The following is an 18830-nucleotide window of genomic DNA, read 5'->3' as shown; positions in this document are numbered from 1 at the left end:
AATAGGTGTGAAAGATGGGAAATCTCCTGCTAATGGTCATTTGGATCATCGTTACGGCGCTACAATACCAACCACCCCCAGAAGCCTCCCCACCTCCCTTACGTCCCTTCAACACAAGACCTATTCTTCCTCTTCCCTATTATCTAAAAGAGTTGAACATCCCTCCCCCAAGCGAGCCATCACGACCCTTAACTCCCTTTAGGGCTAAGGGTGAGTCTCTCTTACCCAGGTTAAAGGGGCTAGGGAAGGGAGAAGGCAGGACGGGTTGGAAGACGTCGGTAAATAACCAATATTAATGTCAGCCTCAGGTCTTCTCTATTACTGGATTAGAAAACTCGCTGAGAGGGTAATTTTAACCCCCTCACCCCCCTCCTGCCTGCCACAGATTTCGGGGGTCCTCTCTCTGGGGGAAGGTGGGGGGACCTGTTGGGTATGTGGGGAAATGGGGTTGGAGGTTCTTATAAGGTTATTGGGGGTGGCTGGGGTGTGAGGTTCCTCGTGTTGTTTTGGTTGGGTTGAGAAGTCATGTAATTATTCATAAGTTGGGTTAATTTATCCCCTCACCTGTCCACCTCACCTGTCCATCTCACAACATCCTGTTTTCTACATACAAGATAAAATGAAGTATAACTATACCAATTTTTTGTTCAATATTTTGTTTCCACTTCTCATTCTCTTCCATGACTTCTCGCATTTGTCTTCCTCCTCTTTCAACCTCCCCCGGGGTCCCGGGTGGGTGGTACAACCATGTCGCCCCCCGGGTGAGAGGGTCGTTTAGCCACGAAGCCCACAGGGTCGGGTGGGAAAGTCGTAGGGCCACGACGACCCCCGGGGCCGGGTGAGAGGACCACAACGCCCCCGGGGCCGGGTGGGAGGGTCACGACGCCCCCCGGGGCCGGGTGGGATGGGTCACGACGCCCCCCGGGGCCGGGTGGGCCGCGGGGCGCCACAAGCGTGCAGACTTATCAGCGTCTTCTGCCTCACTGGCCACGCTCGAATATGTACGTCTTATCTCCATATGAGGGATGCCACTTGCTATTTTCCTTCCTTATGCTTGTATTTCCATTCCCTTTCACGATTCATTTGCATATTAGACAAAAATTGCGTCATAATGTTGATGTGACAGATTACAGCGGGAGAGCCAGCGGCCGCCACTGTCACCTGTATAGGAGGGAGGAACGGAACACATAAATCGTATTGTGCTAGTTGGCAACCTGCCCCTCGGCGCGTCATAATAAACTGTGAATGAAATGGTTAAGGGAGACCCAGTTTACTCCCCTAATATTACCCTCTGTCATCCTCCCTCTCCCTCTCCACCCTTCCTCCCTCCCTCTCCCACCCTCCCTCCCCTCCCTTATCGCGTCTTGGAGTTCCTTTTATATAAGATAACGTTGAGTCTTGGAGTATATAACAAGGTTAAGTGAAGGAGAGTCTTATAAGAGAAAAGTTTACTCTTGAAGGCAATATTTAAGACAGTTTAAAACATATATATCAGGTCAACATTTTTCAGATAAGGTTCAATATACATCAAGTAAATTTATATAGTCAGAAATATCTATAAGTTAGTTTATATACTTGATGTACCTTAGTATATATCCTCACGGCTTGACAAATACTGATAAAAGCATAAGAAAATATTAGGCGTTTTAAATATCATAATTTTACTGTAAAACAATCGAAACTTAGCCGCTGATGTGACGTCATGTGAGGAAAATGACGTCATTATAAACAACGTCGTGAGGAAAATGACGTCATCATAAACAACATCATGAGGAAAATGACGTCATCATAAACAAAAGCAATAAAACCCCAAAACTTAAATAAACGATAAAAAATTTCCCATTAATATTTTCTTCCAACATCATCATATAAACCAAACATACAAATGAATTAAAGCCACACATTATCAATTGAAACCAACTGATCTTAAGTAATGGAGCTGACCTTCTGCGTGCTGCCTCTACGAAGGTTCGATGGTAACTGGCAGACCTAAACGAACAACGTAATATTATACTTATATCCTTAACTTGGTTGCCAGATGTTTATTTATATGGTGTTTATGTTATGAGAAAATTTTATGTTTGATATGATGATTAAAATGACTTGATTTAGACGTGTGTGTGTGTGTGTGTGTGTGTGTGTGTGTGTGTGTGTGTGTGTGTATCAGGGGTGAGACACACGCCAAGTTATGCATTGTTTCTTTAAGTATATTACCCCCTTGCCTGGCTGTGCTCACTTCAGTGTGTGTGTGTGTGTGAAGGAGGGACCCTAACTACGACCCTATCCTTAACTACGGCCCTATCCTTAACTACGGCCCTATCCTTAACTACGGCCCTATCCCTAACTACGACCCTATCCCTAACTACGACCCTATCCCTAACTACGGCCCTATCCCTAACTACGGCCCTATCCCTAACTACGGCCCTATCCTTAACTACGGCCCTATCCTTAACTACGACCCTCACACCAAACTACAGCGATTCCCCTCCACTAGTTTAATTTACTTCTTCCAGAACTACGGGACCATGCACGTCTGATTCACACAACAGCTAACCCAACTACGTCTTTGTGTTGCAGGTGACGCCGGGGAACTGAGTGAGGATAGCAACGCCGGCAGTAGTGAGAACAGTAGCAGTGAAGACCAGGCCAGGTTACATCTGAAGAGGAAACTACAGCGGAACAGGACCTCATTCACCAACGATCAGATTGACAGCTTGGAGAAAGGTGGGTGAGGAAGGGAGGTGGATGAGGGAGGTGGTGGGTGAGGGGGGGTGGTGGGTGAGGGGGGGGTGGGTGAGGGGGGTGGTGGGTGAGGGGAGAGGTGGGTGAGGGAGAGAGGTATAGGTGAGGGAGGTGAAGGAAGCGTAATTGAGGGAAGTAGGTGAGGGGGATGAGGGTGAGAAGTGAAGGTGTTTGAGGTGAGGGGAAGGAGAAATGAAATAAAACAAATAATCAAAAGAGACAGAGGAAGATAAAGAAATGAGGAAAGAGAGAGATAAAAGAGAGGGATAAAGAGAAACAAGGAGAAGTAGAGTGTCTGCGGCTAAGGAGGACATTAACCAAATTTATGAGAACGCTGCCAGAGATTGTTAGCCTATCACCACCTCGCCCCAGGGTTAATAATAATAATAGACATCCTAACGATAAAACATCAAGTAAACATTTATATCAAGGCTCCTTTCACTCTAGTAATATCACACTTATATATATAAACCTCAATATCGGCATTTAAGAAACATATAACATTACTTCTTGCTAAGATAACATCAACACAGAGATAGATAGAAAGTTATTAAGGAATGAGCCATTTTTAAACACTTCGCCTCGTCTACAGAGTTCGAGCGGACGCATTATCCAGATGTGTTCGCGAGGGAGAGACTGGCAGCCAAAATTGGTCTTCCAGAAGCTAGGATACAGGTACAGTCTCTTAGAAATAAAGTATATGTCTTATTTATTTTATTTATTTTGTTTATTAATCGTATAATATATAATTAAGTACACTATTTACATTTTATTTAAGTTAGTGGTGAATCTTTCCTCTAAGTGATCTGTTTTCTATGATAGGTTTGGTTCAGTAATCGACGAGCAAAATGGCGACGTGAGGAGAAACTACGAAATCAGCGGAGGGCGGCCGAGGGTGTAGCGCCATCCTCCCCTACAAGAATTATCAACAACCTCTTCACGCCCACACCCATGTACACGCCGTTACCGCCTCCGCCCATGTCCGTTGCTGATACATATGGGTAATTTATGCTTCCCTTTGTGATAGTACTAAACAAAATGCAATAAATACTTTCCAAATATTAATTTAATCTTATGCTAATGTTCACCACGTCACAGGTCGATGGCTGGGGCTGGTTTCGGTATGCCGTCAAGCGTTGGCCCTGTAGCGTCTAGTCCGAACTGCCTGCCACCCCAACAACCGCCTACCGTCGTCCACTCCGGTAGTCCAGGCGCCGGTGGAATGACCCTTACAAGAGACAACTCTCACGCCCACAATCCTTACATGAGCCGCCCCACTTATGATACCCTCTACACCCACGCCCGAGCCTCCCACCTGCCCGCCCATGTTGTATCACCCAGCCTCTCACCACCACCAGTCTCCACAAACACGCCAACACCACCCAACTCCCAGGCTGGTGAGTATCTCTTGAGTCCTCCAGGTTAAGTTTGGTTAGGTTAGCGTTAGGTTAGCGTTAGGTTAGGTTAGGTTAGGTTAGGTTAGGTTAGGTTAGGTTAGGTTGGTTAGTTTAGGTTAACATTTATATGAGGTGAACATACAGCATCTAGCTATCAGTATTGTCGTCACTTTATAGTTAGTTATAATAAAAATGTTCAGTAACTTTTGTAAGTGAATAAAATTGTGAATTAGATCAAGAATAAATATACAGATATAGATTGTTAAAACTCTTCAATTATGATAATTTTTGTTTGATTCTCTGTTTTTAATTCAAGTTTTTGGTTCATGTGGTAAAAGGTGTACCATTTTCAGGTCTGTTGTCTCCCGGTGTGTCTGTACCGGTAGCTGTACCGGGCCAACACCACGACATGAACACCCAGTACTGGACCCGTCTTCAGTAACTGGGAGTGACCACCAGGGAGCCAACACAGGGATGAGAACTCTTCACAAGTGGCAGGGTAGTGAGGCTGACCACTCCTCCACACTGCACTGGAGTCAACACTTAGGTGGAATCTTTATCACAACAAGATCCTGAAACATTAATTAAGGAAAGGATTTTAATATGAACATCCAGTGTGGGAAGTGTTGGCAGGATTTCCCCGGTGCCACCAAGTGATGGAAAATGCCCACGGAGTGAACAGAACTTAGTGGGTGTATCTGCAGTAATTACTCCTGGTAGCAAGAGACTCGCCACTGACGCAGCTTCTATATTAACACTGTCTCGCCAACGCAGTGCTGCTTGTGATGCCTGAGGTTGATTTTCTTCACGTATATTCATAATACATTCAGTCTTTTTCAACTTACTGTGGCCGCCATGATTGTTATGGTTGTGACGCCATGATGGATGGTTATACACAGGTACACAGTCCCTCACAACATACACTGTCATGGTCGACTGCAGTACAAAGCCTTCCCATACAATTGACTGAAGAAAAAAAATATATATTTTTTAAATTTCATTATATATATTGTATTTCGGTGAATATTTACTAGTCTCAAGGTTCTTATAATGATACATTTTAGTCATGTTTATTTTTTAAATTTATCTAAAACAAATTATTTACATTTAGAATTTAGATTTATTTTATGAGACGAAATTTGCTGTTGAATGTGTGACTACTGAAGGTTGAAGAGCTGTATGACCGCTGCTACAACACCCAGTCCCTCACCTGAGACACTGAGAAACAAAACAGTGATAACAAAAACATATTACTCAAATTAAAGGAGTTACAGTGAATAAATTACAGTGAATCATTTACAGTGAATAAATTACAGTGAATCATTTACAGTGAATAAATTATAGTGAATAAATTACAGTGAATCTGTTACGGTGAATCAGTTACAATCCCTTGAAGAGAAATTATTTACCAAAACCAATCACTAGAACAATATATTACTCCTGTGAAGACCAAATCAGTGTCCTGGACCCCCAGCCTCGTGAACTTAACAACAAAGTTATCACGCATAACGGCATACTATCTTTTCCTTAACCTGTAAGTGCCATTTTACAAAGTAGACATTCACACACCAGCATAAACCAACCAGTGAATGACAATAACAAAAATAACCTTATACAATATGACCTCGATAATGCAGAGAGTATAGTGTCATCACCCTGGGTCTCGTAATGTTGATTAAGATCGACGAACGTTATGTATTACTCCGCCAACCTTGACTACAATATCAGGGTATAAACGGAATCGAATGGATATTTTGTACATGGATGACTAATAAGACTTAGGTGTACTGTACATAATTACTGATCTTTTATAAATGAAAAAAAAAAGTAATGAATAATCTGGTACTTGTTTATTTACTTTTTTTTCACCGTGTGTATATTTGAGTTAGGATTAAGTGGCATCTTTTGTTGTGGACTTTTAATCAATTGTTTGTGGGGGATTTATAGTCAGGCTCCTTAGTGAAGTGAGTAAGGAGGGGAACATTTATATTTCGTCCCGCTGTGAGTGATCAGTGACGCTATTTAACACAGGATATCTTTCTTATATAATTTTCTCATTGTATACTGTAATATTTTTTTTTCCAATGCACAAAACTAATGCGCTTTCATTTCCATAATGAATGGAGGAGAGATGAGCAGTTTGAGGACTAATTCATAGTGGGTTACAATGTTATAGGGTGGAAATATTACTCTGGTTATAACACCTATAATCAATACGGAGTTATGATTTAGTACTCAAGTTCATTCATCACTTCACTCTCTCTCTCTGACATGCTTCTGTCTACTGACATTTAAAAGACATGTTATAACGTGTAGTGGGGGGGATCATTTCATTTGCCTTAATCAAGCGGCACACCATGTTTGTATGTCACTACTGGGAGGGTTTAACACGCTTATCTTCATCAGTAGCAGGTAATTAGCAGGTGGAGGTGACAGGTGACCCACTTCCCAGGTGTGTCTCACAAAATTCCCCTTTCTGAAGTTAGTTATCACATCATATCCTCGTCTTCACTTCAGTCTTAACGTCACAACATCTGTCAGGTCTTCAAGTATATTATTATTATTCGTCTTATTAAGCTATTTTAATTAACCTACCTTGTGATACCTGGTTTATCTTACCTGTCTTGAATTACCTGTTACCTCCACCTGTCTAAAAAGGGGCGGATCCAGGGTGTGTCCTGGGGATTCGGACACCTTCCGCTTTTCATCAGAAAATTCCAACTTTTTCTTTAATGCAGTATTGTACTCAGGCATTTCTGTATAGTCAAAAGTAATTACTATTGACCTCAGAATATCTCTTAATATCAAGTGCACATGGCTTCAAATTGGCCTCAAAATGTCCATGTTATTGGTCAGATTTCCCCTGGGGTGGGCTACAGCCCCCCTTCCCCAAATCCCCCAGCTGGGTGGTCTTGCTGTGCTCGCCAGTTTCCCCACCCACAACTTCTTGGACCCCTATTGATATTCCTGATCCGCCCTCATGAAATTAATCACACTATTGTTATTATTATCCACCTGGGTACATAAATTATCTTATTATTTATCATTGTAAAGTACTAATTAACCTGTTGAGTATGTTGATTAACCTGTTGAGTATGTAAATTAACCTGTTATAACATCACCTGAGAACATTCAAGGTTAAGCCTCGGTATCATTTAAGTATTTATAAACTGTATATGTTATTTCCACCGTCTGTGTTTACCTCCCAGTTAAAAGGACATATCAACCCCATTTATATATTATTAAATTGTAAAAAAAAGGTTAAATTTCAAGCTTAATTTAACGAGAATGTTATTTATAGCGTTAATTTGGTTATTATGATACGTGAGGTTGTGTGTCGACTCTCCATACATCTACAACAGAGTAACGTGTTTTTTGAGAGAGTTGCTTTGTGGTATATGGACCATCGTCTGTAATAAAAGGTTTCATAAGTACGACTCTCTTTCATCAACCCTTTTATTTACGTCTACACAGCTTTTGTTGGGTGGAATTGTGTCTTTTGTTTGAGATATTGACTCTTTTATTTCATTGTTTTATTTCTAGGTTAAATACTGTGTTAATAAATCTGTTAGAATGGATTATTAAAATATTTTATACCCACGACCACATTCATACAATATCTGTGGGCTTTTGTTAAATTCTGTATTGTGATGCCGTTTAGGAATAATAGTTCCTGTTAGCCAATAGGAGACACTGTGGTAAAGGCTATGAATCTCTCTTGATTCTTATTGGTTGATGATAAATGTGATATTAATTTTGTATACGAGGTTTAGGTCTTAGTTGTTGAAGCGGTGTATAACGTCAACACTATACTGTATATTTTACTTTACAAACATAATACATAAGCTATTGTCATACTAGTCATGGATAACTTTGAACCGTTCTTGATCGTCCATCAGTGGGGGAGTGAGAGAGACGGGGAAATATAAAGTAAATTTTCCTATAGAATAAAAATAAAAATCTGTTCTCACTGTATTAAGAATAATGAGAAAAAACCTCACCGCATTTATTAATTCATGTACCGAGTGAAAATCTATAAATAATGATTATATATTAACTAAGAAATTATCATCCAGCCGTCATATAACTATCAAGGGGAGTTGGGGAGGGGTGGGGGGTGGGTGCTCATAGTTACCGGACAACAGGCAGTGAGAGTCATTACCTGTGAACGAATAGGGTAACGTCAGGTGTTGCTGGAGAAGCCGGTGTTTACTTCTGTGACGAGTGGACGAATTCGGCTTTGTTTTCGTCCCATCGAGGTTCACTGGACAGTCTATACACGGAACATAGTCTCCAGGCTCCACGTAGTACACATGTGAGTTAAAGTGACTTGTTATTTGATAAGTGTGTAAGGAAAACTGTTCTGGTATACTGGTGCATTAAACTGTCCCGTCATTATGTAGATTGTACAGCTCAGCAGACATCCATCACCACACCCCTCACAACTTACCACACCCCAGGCCTTAACCACACCCCTCACAACTTACCACACACCCCAGGCCTAAACCACACCCCAGGTCTTAACCACATCCCAGGCCTTAACCACACCCCAGGTCTTAACCACACCCCAGGCCTAACCACACCCCAGGCTCTAACCACACCCCAGGCCTTAACCACACCCCAGGCCTTAACCACACCCCCAGGCCTAACCACACCCCAGGCCTCAACCACCCAGGCCTTAACCACATCCCAGGCTCCACCACACCCCAGGCCTTAACCACACCCCAGGCCTTAACCACACCCCCAGGCCTTAACCACACCCCAGGCCTTAACCACAACCCTGCCCCTTCACCACATCCCCCGCCCTTCACCACATCCCCGCCCTTCACCACATCCCTCGCCCTTCACCACAACCCCTGCCCTTCACCACATCCCCTGCCCTTCACCACATCCCTCCTCCCCTGCCCTTCACCACAACCCCTGCCCTTCACCACAACCCCGCCCCTTCACCACAACCCCTGCCCTTCACCACAACCCCCTGCCCTTCACCACAACCACGCCCCCTTCACCACATCCCCTGCCCTTCACCACATCCCCGCCCCCACCACAACCCCGCCCTTCACCACATCCCCTGCCCTTCACCACAACCCCTGCCCTTCACCACAACCACCGCCCTTCACCACATCCCTGCCCTTCACCACAACCCCCGCCTTCACCAACCCCGCCCTTCACCACATCCCGCCTTCACCACATCCCCTGCCCTTCACCACAACCCTGCCCTTCACCACATCCCGCCCTTCACCATCCCCGCCCTTCACCACATCCCCTGCCCTTCACCACAACCCTGCCTTCACCACAACCCTGCCTTCACACACATCCTGCCCTTCACCACAACCCTGCCTCACCACATCCCCTCGCCCTTCACCACAACCCCTGCCTTCACACATCCCTGCCCTTCACCACATCCCGCCTCACCACATCCCCTGCCCTTCACCACAACCCCGCCCACCACATCCCCGCCCTTCACACCACACATCCCCGCCCTTCACCACAACCCCGCCCTTCACCACATCCCCGCCCACCACATCCCTGCCCTTCACCACAACCCTGCCCCTTCACCACAACCCTGCCCTTCACCACAACCCCACCCTTCACCACAACCCCCACCCTCACCCACATCCCCGCCCTTCACCACATCCCCGCCCTTCACCACAACCCTGCCCTTCACCACAACCCCTGCCCCTTCACCACAACCCCGCCCTTCACCACATCCCCGCCCTTCACCACATCCCCGCCCTTCACCACAACCCCGCCCTTCACCACAACCTCCCTGCCCTCACCACATCCCGCCCCTTCACCACAACCCCGCCCTTCACCATATCCCTGCCCCCTTCACCATATCCCTGCCCTTCACCACAACCCCTGCCCTTCACCACAACCCCCGCCCTTCACCACAACCCCCGCCTCCACCACAACCCTGCCTTCACCACATCCCCGCCCTTCACCACATCCCTCGCCCTTCACCACATTCCGCCCTTCACCACATCCCCGCCCTTCACCACATCCCCGCCCTTCACCACAACCCCGCCTCACCACATCCCTGCCCTTCACCACATCCCCGCCCATACCACATCCCTCGCCCTTCACCACAACCCCTGCCCTTCACCACAACCCCGCCCTTCACCACATCCCGCCCTTCACCACATCCCCGCCCTTCACCACATCCCCGCCCTTCACCACAACCCCGCCCTTCACCACAACCCCGCCCTTCACCACATCCCCGCCCTTCACCACATCCCCGCCCTTCACCACATCCTGCCCTTCACCACAACCCGCCCTTCACCACATCCCCGCCCTTCACCACATCCCCGCCCATGACCATCCCTCGCCCTTCACCACAACCCCGCCCTCACCACAACTCCCGCCCTTCACCACATCCCCGCCCTTCACCACATCCTCGCCCTCACCACATCCCCGCCCTTCACCACAACCCCTTCACCACATCCCCGGCCCTCACCACACTGATAAATATGAATGTAGATCAAGAATGTTATATGTAAAAGTTGGCAGTTGTCAATAGAGAGTCGAGTAGGAGGTTTGAGAAGATCGAGCTGCCGTGTACACTAGCCACAGAAAATATCTATAAGGTGGGGTCTGATGGATGTCACAATGAACACTACACCTGTTGTCTCGGTAGGGTTGTCAAAATCCTTCGTCCGTTGTGTCATATTATCTAACAAAAATTTCTGATTTTTTTGCTTAAGTATCTGTACAGGAGAATCGCCAGAGCATATAGTACGTGGTAACCCTAGATGGCCTGATGATGCAGCCTCCGTTAGGGATGGAGACTGAGTCCTTCCTGATAGCGTTCTTCAGGTTACGTTTGATGCCACCAGTAGCATCCAACACTTTTAAGGAAGTCTCATTGTTGGTGGTATAGCGGTAACACACGTAACTCTCACCAATATGTCAGTGGGTTCGAGTCCCAGATACTACCAAATATCACAGGTCCCCGGTTTTCCCTGTACTAGCACTCTAAGACCGCCCAAACGGCTGATAAGTGGCGATAATTATAAAATAATCATATTTAATGAGACAAATTTATAATGTAAAGAAGCAAGATCTTTTTTATTCTTTACATATCCAATAAAGTAATAAAACAAATTCAGATTTACTTACAAGTTTATTGTCAAAATTTATAAGTGTAGGATAAACAACAAAAGTATTGAGAGGTGTAGAGGAAGATTGACAAATACAAGTTCTGTTTACGAGAACGGGTAGTAAGAGTTTGTCGAACATGGACGGGAGCGAGACGATAGACCGTAGTTAATAAGAGGGAGTCAAAACGACAGAGGATATAACTGGGGGAGTTGACGAACGCTTATCAGGTAGAGGGGGAGTATATAAGATAGGTGGAGGGGGGTCGAGGGAAACACAGAGCGATTAACAATGTATATGAAAACATGAATCGTCAGGAGGTTCTTAGTGCCGCAATGTTAAGGAGGAGGGAAGGTCCTACAGGTCTTCCGTGAAGGAAAGAAAGGTTTCTATACTTCTGGAAGGAAGGAGCTACAGGTGGGGAAGCCCTCGGGAACAGGCGGTAGGTCCTGGGGATCTCCTACGTGCAGGACAGCTACCATACCGATCTCAGAGTGGAAGATCAAATGGCAGTGCATCAACCACCAGCCTGCAACACACACACACACACGTTATTATATACTCGTATATACAGTATAGCGAACAATAATAATAATAATAATAATAATAATAATAATAATAAATAATAATAATAATAATAATAAATAACTGAAGACGTAAATATGGGATATAAAACAGACCTCACAGAGGGGGCCTCACCAGGGTTGTCCGCCGTGAACCTGACGACGGTGTAGCCACCGTCAGGGATGGTGACTGAATCCTTCCTGATGGCGTCCTTTAGGTTACGTTTGATGCCTCCAGCAGCATCTAGAGCCATTACCTCCTCCACAGATGTCTCGCTGTTGTCATTAAACCGGAGAGAGACAAGACACGGTAAGAAGAGAAACAAATTAACCTGTTTTCTATGTTACTAATTAAAAAAAATGGTACAATTTATTGGGGGACCAAATAAAAAATGTCTAGAATTTTATCGCGTCGATTTTGCCATCAAGTAAGAACACAAGTCAGTTAGTATTTAAATACGGTCTTACGTTAAATAAATTATTATATATAATTAAATATACACGTTTTTGTATTATAGATCAGTGAATAATACGATAATTTTGATACTGTCAAGTCATTCACACCAAAAAAGGAGACACAAAGATTATTTGGTGATACTGACCTGCCGAGGCGCTCCATGCCCACCACATAGAAGTTGTAGCCGTGTAGGTGGTAGGGATGGTTCTCTGCTCCTATCTTACCCTCATCAATCAACACGATCTCCACTGTGTCTCCCAATGCCACCTCTAACACGTAGGTGCAGGAGCAGTAGCCTTCCTCACACGGTGGCTCCTGCAGGTTGGAAGTTAAGTAAATAATATCACATGACATAAGATATACATATTGTTACCACACCACTATCACATCTTTACCGCCATCACTACCACCAAATATTATAACTAATGAATAACTTGTTGCAGCTTTGATATAAACGTGGATATATTCCTCAGTAATCAGAACGAAGGACTTGGCGGTGGAGGGGAGACTTACCTCACCATAGAGACACATGGTAGGGTTGGGTGAATCAGGCTGAGAGAGCGGAGGTGAAAGAGGGAACAGGAAACTGATGTTATTCAGCTGTGGAGTGTTGACCTGCCACTTTTCATCCACTGCAAGAAGAGGAATTATTCACGATTAGTCTCACAAACCTATTCACCATTATACACGAAATGAATAATATCTAGAGAAAAACCAAAACACGAAAACATTGGAAAGATCGAGTGAGTGTCCAATTGTTCTCATCATAAACTTACACATACCGAACAACCTCGTTAAAAATAGATAAATTAGATTCGTTTCAACACTTTAGACCCCCATCAGCCCCTGGCCAGTCGAGCGACAAGACTATTGGTATATAGAGATGTGATTGTGAAAGGTCTCTGGTGCCAGACCTGTGTATTAAGTGTCTCCACGTATATCAGGACGAAGGCGAGCCATCATACCTGAAGAAGACCACACCGACACACCAGGTACTCTAGAAGGATTGAGTTAAGTCACTTGTCACACGAGGCAGAAATTCCATTACCGATAATCGGAAATTATTATAAATTCCACCCAAAACAGCATTTTTCACTGTTTCTGGCTTTCATAGGGGTAGTTAAATAGTACTCAATGGCCCTTAAGTACCAGCGGATTTGGGAATTAGTTCATTGTTTCATGATAGAGATTGACAGGCAGTTCATTCTTACCTCCGTCAAAAGGATAGAGTTCAGGGTTATAGAAGATCAGGTCGTTGATCTGGTTGAAGTTGAAACCGAGATAGAACTTCTTGTCGACCACCTCCTCCAAGACGGTGGGGTTGAGGGCAGTCAATTCAGCCATTGTGACCTCCTCCTCACTGTGTCCACCTGTGTTGAGGGGATTCACCACCTGGGGAACAGAGCAGAGTTAAAGGAGACTCACCATCTGGCACACATGAACTGACAGCAGTGAACCAGACATTATGTAAAGGAATCACCCTTACAAAACCCATCTTTTACAACACCTGGACGATGTAAACAACGACCAAGGATCGAGAACTCTGTTTAGGTCTTGTTTTCAGTCATATCTTGCTGGAGTTTGTTACTAGATTCCAGAAAGACGTAGTAATTAGGCATTCTAGAGGGGTTTTATATCGTGGGGAGGGAGGTTGAGAGGGGGTGGGTGGTCACGGCAACACTCACCACGCCGGGAGGGTAAGACGAGTCGTAGGAGAGGGTAGCTGTTGGGTCCTCCTCAGCGGCCCCTTCATACCTCAGCACTGCGCCCTGTACACACTCCAGCTGCCTGTAAGGAAATGAGGAGTCAGGGATCACAAATATCCGGGAGAGGTTCAGGTAAACACACACACAAACACACGTACCCATAGAACCCACTCTTAATATATTATATCAGGGTGGATATTATATTGTTTTTTGTTTATTGTATTTAGTGGATAAAAGGATCAAGGAAGAGTAGGAAGACATCTTACTCGCAGATGATGAGTCCGTTGAACCTGATCCAGTAGTTGTCAACGGGCTGATTCGCCTCTAACACCACGTCGAACCTTTCACCTGTAAGAACATCAAGTTGTGTGATGCTCAGACTGATATAAAGTATAAACGCTTGGGATGTATAGACGCTCGTAAAGTATAGACGTTTGGGATATAAACTATAGACGCTTGGGATATAAACTATAGACGCTCGTAATGTATGGATGCTTGAATACTATCGCTGAGGATTCAAAACCCCAAATACAGGATCATTGATGTTACTTTTTGATACGTGGGCCACAACTCACTGCAGGGTTACGTAACGAAGGTAAATAACCACTGTTACTTAATCAAACCCTAAATCTTGATGATACTTTGTGTTACGTGGGGTTACAGACTCACCGGAATACATCACCAGGGAGTCGGTGACGTAGGGGACGATAGGATCACCGTCAGAAGCGATGATGGTGAGTCTGTGGTCATCAACGCTCACCACCATCGGGCAATTGAGACCTTCGGTGTTGATAAGTCGTAGGCGATAGCGCTGGTTGGGGGCGACCTTCACTACTTCCAGGGGCATAGCTGGCTCGTTCTCACCCTGGCAGGAGGATAAGGGAGGGATCGTAGTGAGGGAGAGAAGAAGGTAATGTTGAGGGAGGGAATGGAGAGAAGAGGGGATGTAGTGAGGAAAAGAAGAAGGGAAAGAATCAGAGAGGAAAGGTAGGAGTTGTAGTGGGGAGGAAGGTAGGGAAAATAGTCATAGAGGAAACGTACCGTCAAGTATTTACAGTAATAAGTTAATTAGTTCTATGAGTTATTCTACGATGCAATGATTAATTATCGTTCCATATCTTAAAGTTATCGTACCATGTCTTAAAGATATCGTACCATTTCCTAAAGTTAGTGTACCATGTCTTAAAGTTATCGTACCGTGTCTCAACGTTATCGTGCCATGTCTCAAGTTATCGTACCATGTCTTAAAATTGTCGTACTGTGGTGTTATTGTACCGTGTGTATGGCGTCCACCAGAGAAGAATTAAACTCATACCTTCCACAGTCTCCCTTTGCCGTTGATAAGAATGTTATGGACGTAGTCATCGACGGTGTAGTGGTAGTGGCCGAAGTACTTGTCGTATACGGAAGTGTGGATCCAGTCGTGCATTATTATCACGTGTTCGGGGGAGTTCGTCGTACAGCTCGGCCTGTTGGTCGTCCGCCTGTCGCACCACGATGGCCCCGAACACCCCAGCAGCACGATGAAGACCTGGGAGGGAGAATGAGTGAATGACAACTTGAAATCCAAACGATACTTGTACAGGTCTTCTCATGCTGTTAATGTTGGTACTTATGAAGTCTTGAGATGCTGTGTCGTCCCTTCGTCGACTTACCTGAGTGAGAGTGCCACCAGTGAGTGCCAGGTGTGCCAGCGATGAAGTCATAGCGGAAGATGCCACCCATGATGGGGCACTGGGTGATGAAGGGGACGCCATCGAAGTACTGGTAACCTCTCATGTGTTGACCGTGCCAGTGTATGGTCTCAGTGTCCGACAGCTGCCAGTTGTATACGTCTACCACCACCCTGTCCCCTCACACACCTGTAGAGGAGTCACGTGTTAGTAAGACTCCACACCACCACCCTGTCCCTCACACACCTGTAGAGGAGTCACGTGTTAGTAAGACTCACACCACCACCCTGTCCCTCACACACCTGTAGAGGAGTCACGTGTTAGTAAGACTCCACACCACCACCCTGTCCCTCACACACCTGTAGAGGGAGTCACTGTTAGTAAGACTCACACCACCACCCTGCCCCCCTCACACACCTGTACAGGAGTCACGAGTTAGTAAGACTCCACACCACCACCCTGTCCCCTCACACACCTGTAGAGGGAGTCACGTGTTAGTAAGACCCACACCACCACCCTGTCCACCTCACACACCTGTACAAGGAGTCACGAGTTAGTAAACCCACACCACCACCCTGCCCCCTCACACACCTGTAGAGGGAGTCACTTGTAGTAAGACTCCACACCACCACCCTGTCCTCTCACACACCTGTAGATGGATTTTAATTTTTTATTTGGATCCTAACTTGCCTGTAAGTCTGGTCCTGGCAGTCGACGGTTGATGGTTAGGATGGGTACAGCGACACCGTCAGCAGACACACACTCCGGGCGGAAACAATCGGTCATGTTGATGGGACAGTCGAAACACGCGCGACTCATACTGTGGTAATCCTGTAAGTTGAACCTGTACTGGCAGGTCCTCGTATCCCCGGCCACACACTCCCTCTCACACTCATGGGCCGCCCCTGTCAGGTGAAAAATAACAGTCTTTAAGGGTCTTTATATGATGTAAGCAGTTAGTGCAATCCCACCTATGTAGATGCTCCTCTACCCTGAACGTGTAACACCATATTGTGTGGAGGTGTTAGCTATATTTAAGTATATTATTGCTATCTATTTAAGTATAAACCGACCTGTTAGCGTTGCCACAAGGAGAAGACCGAGTCCACACGCCAAGGACTTCATGTTGCTTGAGGTCGACGTGCCAGTCTCTATTTTCGACTCGTAGACCTTCCTACTCCTTGACTGTAGATGAGAGATGAATTTATTTTCTTTTATGTCTTGTATGAAGATGTCAAATGAGTATGATAAATGAGAGGGAAGGTAGGAGGAGAAGTGTCTTGGGTGAATCTTGCACACACTGGTGCACAGGTTCTGACGCAAACAGCCGCCGTCTCTGGTATATATACCCACTCCACCCCCATGAATCATGCTAGATACTGTGTGATGCACACGAGGGTGACATCAAGGACGTTCTTCTGAATTTTATTTTCTATATGGACAGCAGATGTTACACTCCCAGACGATGTCGCACTTATAACAGATGTCTTAAGGCAGGTATTCAGGTCACAAAAGACATCACACTCCCAGAAGATTTGCCTTAACTCATTTATCTAATGGCCACCCACTAGAGGTGGCCATGCCGAGGTAAGGAAGCCAGTGCCCTGTGTAGGATCCCTCCAATTTCCTTGGTAATTTTGGCAAGGGTTGTTTTGAAGCCCAGTTACGTCTACTCGTGTTGGTGGTGTGTGACATCACAAAGAGGTGTCCTGGGTTCACGTTTTTCATTCCCTTTCAAGATTTTAAAAGTTTCAATAAGATTTGCCCTATTGTGCCTTGTCTGAAATGTTGTTCGTCCTAAAGCCCTCACTCTACTTTGGTAATCGAGATGACGCAGTTCCCTTATCTAGGGTCTAGGTCCTTCTGGGGTTAGGGTTTCCATGTCTGTATACAATACTCCAGGTCGAAAAGTACTTGAGATTTGTACAGATGAAATAGCATTTTCATATATTTGTATTTGAGGGTACTATTATAATTTCAGTTTGCTTTCCTCACTGCTGCCCCCACCTGTTGGGCCGCCTTCAGTGAATGATATAACACAACACCAAGATCTTTCTCCTTGTCGACAGTGTTAGTAGCAGACTAGTTGTGTTAAGGGTTGTTGTACCTACGTGCAGAGTCCTTGTATTAAGTAATGTTAAAGAGCCTCTGCCAGTCTGGGGACCTTGTTAACAGCTCGTGCTGATTGTTGCTGACGTCATCTTGACTTGCTACCTTCCCAAATATCTTCATTTTGGGTAAATTATACTGAGTGAATTTTGGTTATTTATTCACAAAAATCCTCATAACAGTTCCTATTGATTCATCATGGTCAGTGCAGCTAAACAGTGTACATGGACAGTGCAGGTATACAAACAGTGTACATTACGTGAGACTGACATAAGTACCGGGGAGAGAGACCAGCTGAAGGAAGATAAGGCTGTATTACCCTTCTCCTCTACCACCTAACGCCTCACCCCCTCCTTCCCTACCTTCCCTCTTCCTGCTCCCTCCTTCCCTCCTCTATCCTACCTTCCCTCCTTCTCTCTTTCCCTCCCTCCATCTAACCTTATTTATCAATATATTCAACACATTCACTTTTTCAGAGTCGATAGAAAGTTGACGTGACGTATTTCCCAGCAATCTAGAATTTGTTACTTTCTTGAATTTATGGCCAATGACTTATTGAGGATATAATTCAGGGATTTGTTCATATATCTACGTAAGTTAGGTTTATGGGGTAAGTTCCTAGGTTAATACTATACGATGGTGGGATATGTGTTTATGTATATGTGTGTACAGATGGTTATAGTGTGTTTATGAACATTTCGCGTAATGTGTTTAGGAGATTGTATTCAAAGAGTTAAGTTATCGTAATCATGTTATCGTTCTCAATGGGTTAAGTTATCGTATTCAAGGGGTTAAATCATCGTAATTAAAGAGACAAACTGAGACACCATATTACATAAACTATAGACCATCTATCGTGAGTGAATCCATTATTTCCTTTTTTTTATTCCAAGGAAGACATAAATAATAATAAAAAGGAAATCTTACACTGGATGGGAACGAGTGTACACAATTATCAAAAGACGTAATATTTCGCCTTAAGAGTCAATTATTAACTTCGCATCTAGCTTGTCGTGAAGGAAAACGAAGCTTAAAAACATAAAGAAAAGTATAAATAATAAAATGAGGTCAATGGTTGTTTTGGG

At 44.8% G+C, this 18830-nt stretch overlaps 2 protein-coding genes across 2 annotated transcripts in view; one reads left to right on the top strand and one right to left on the bottom strand.

Moving 5' to 3' along the window:
• The window catches only part of LOC121863102 (paired box protein Pax-6-like), a 47520-nt gene extending 41909 nt beyond the window's left edge, over nt 1-5611 (top strand). Inside the window, 7 exon segments of the mRNA XM_042361601.1 lie at nt 2578-2724; nt 3335-3417; nt 3565-3743; nt 3841-4050; nt 4052-4104; nt 4107-4139; nt 4493-5611. Coding sequence (XP_042217535.1) covers nt 2578-2724; nt 3335-3417; nt 3565-3743; nt 3841-4050; nt 4052-4104; nt 4107-4139; nt 4493-4581 — 794 coding nt within the window. The 3' untranslated portion in view covers nt 4582-5611.
• A 5636-nt stretch (nt 5612-11247) lies between these two features.
• LOC121863058 (laccase-like) lies at nt 11248-16960 on the bottom strand. The gene is given in 14 exon segments (XM_042361534.1): nt 11248-11766; nt 11937-12076; nt 12403-12572; nt 12771-12889; nt 13469-13649; nt 13943-14045; nt 14230-14311; nt 14633-14828; nt 15279-15417; nt 15419-15494; nt 15619-15816; nt 15980-15995; nt 16327-16541; nt 16710-16960. Coding segments are annotated over 14 exon segments (1827 nt in total). The 5' UTR covers nt 16762-16960; the 3' UTR covers nt 11248-11626.
• Nucleotides 16961-18830: the final 1870 nt, after the last annotated feature.

This window comes from Homarus americanus, unplaced genomic scaffold, assembly GCF_018991925.1.
Source record: "Homarus americanus isolate GMGI-L3 unplaced genomic scaffold, GMGI_Hamer_2.0 scaffold54679, whole genome shotgun sequence".
Taxonomy (NCBI): domain Eukaryota; kingdom Metazoa; phylum Arthropoda; class Malacostraca; order Decapoda; family Nephropidae; genus Homarus; species Homarus americanus.
Note: the sequence above shows the minus strand (reverse complement) of the source record. Positions and strands in the feature narration are given on the sequence as shown.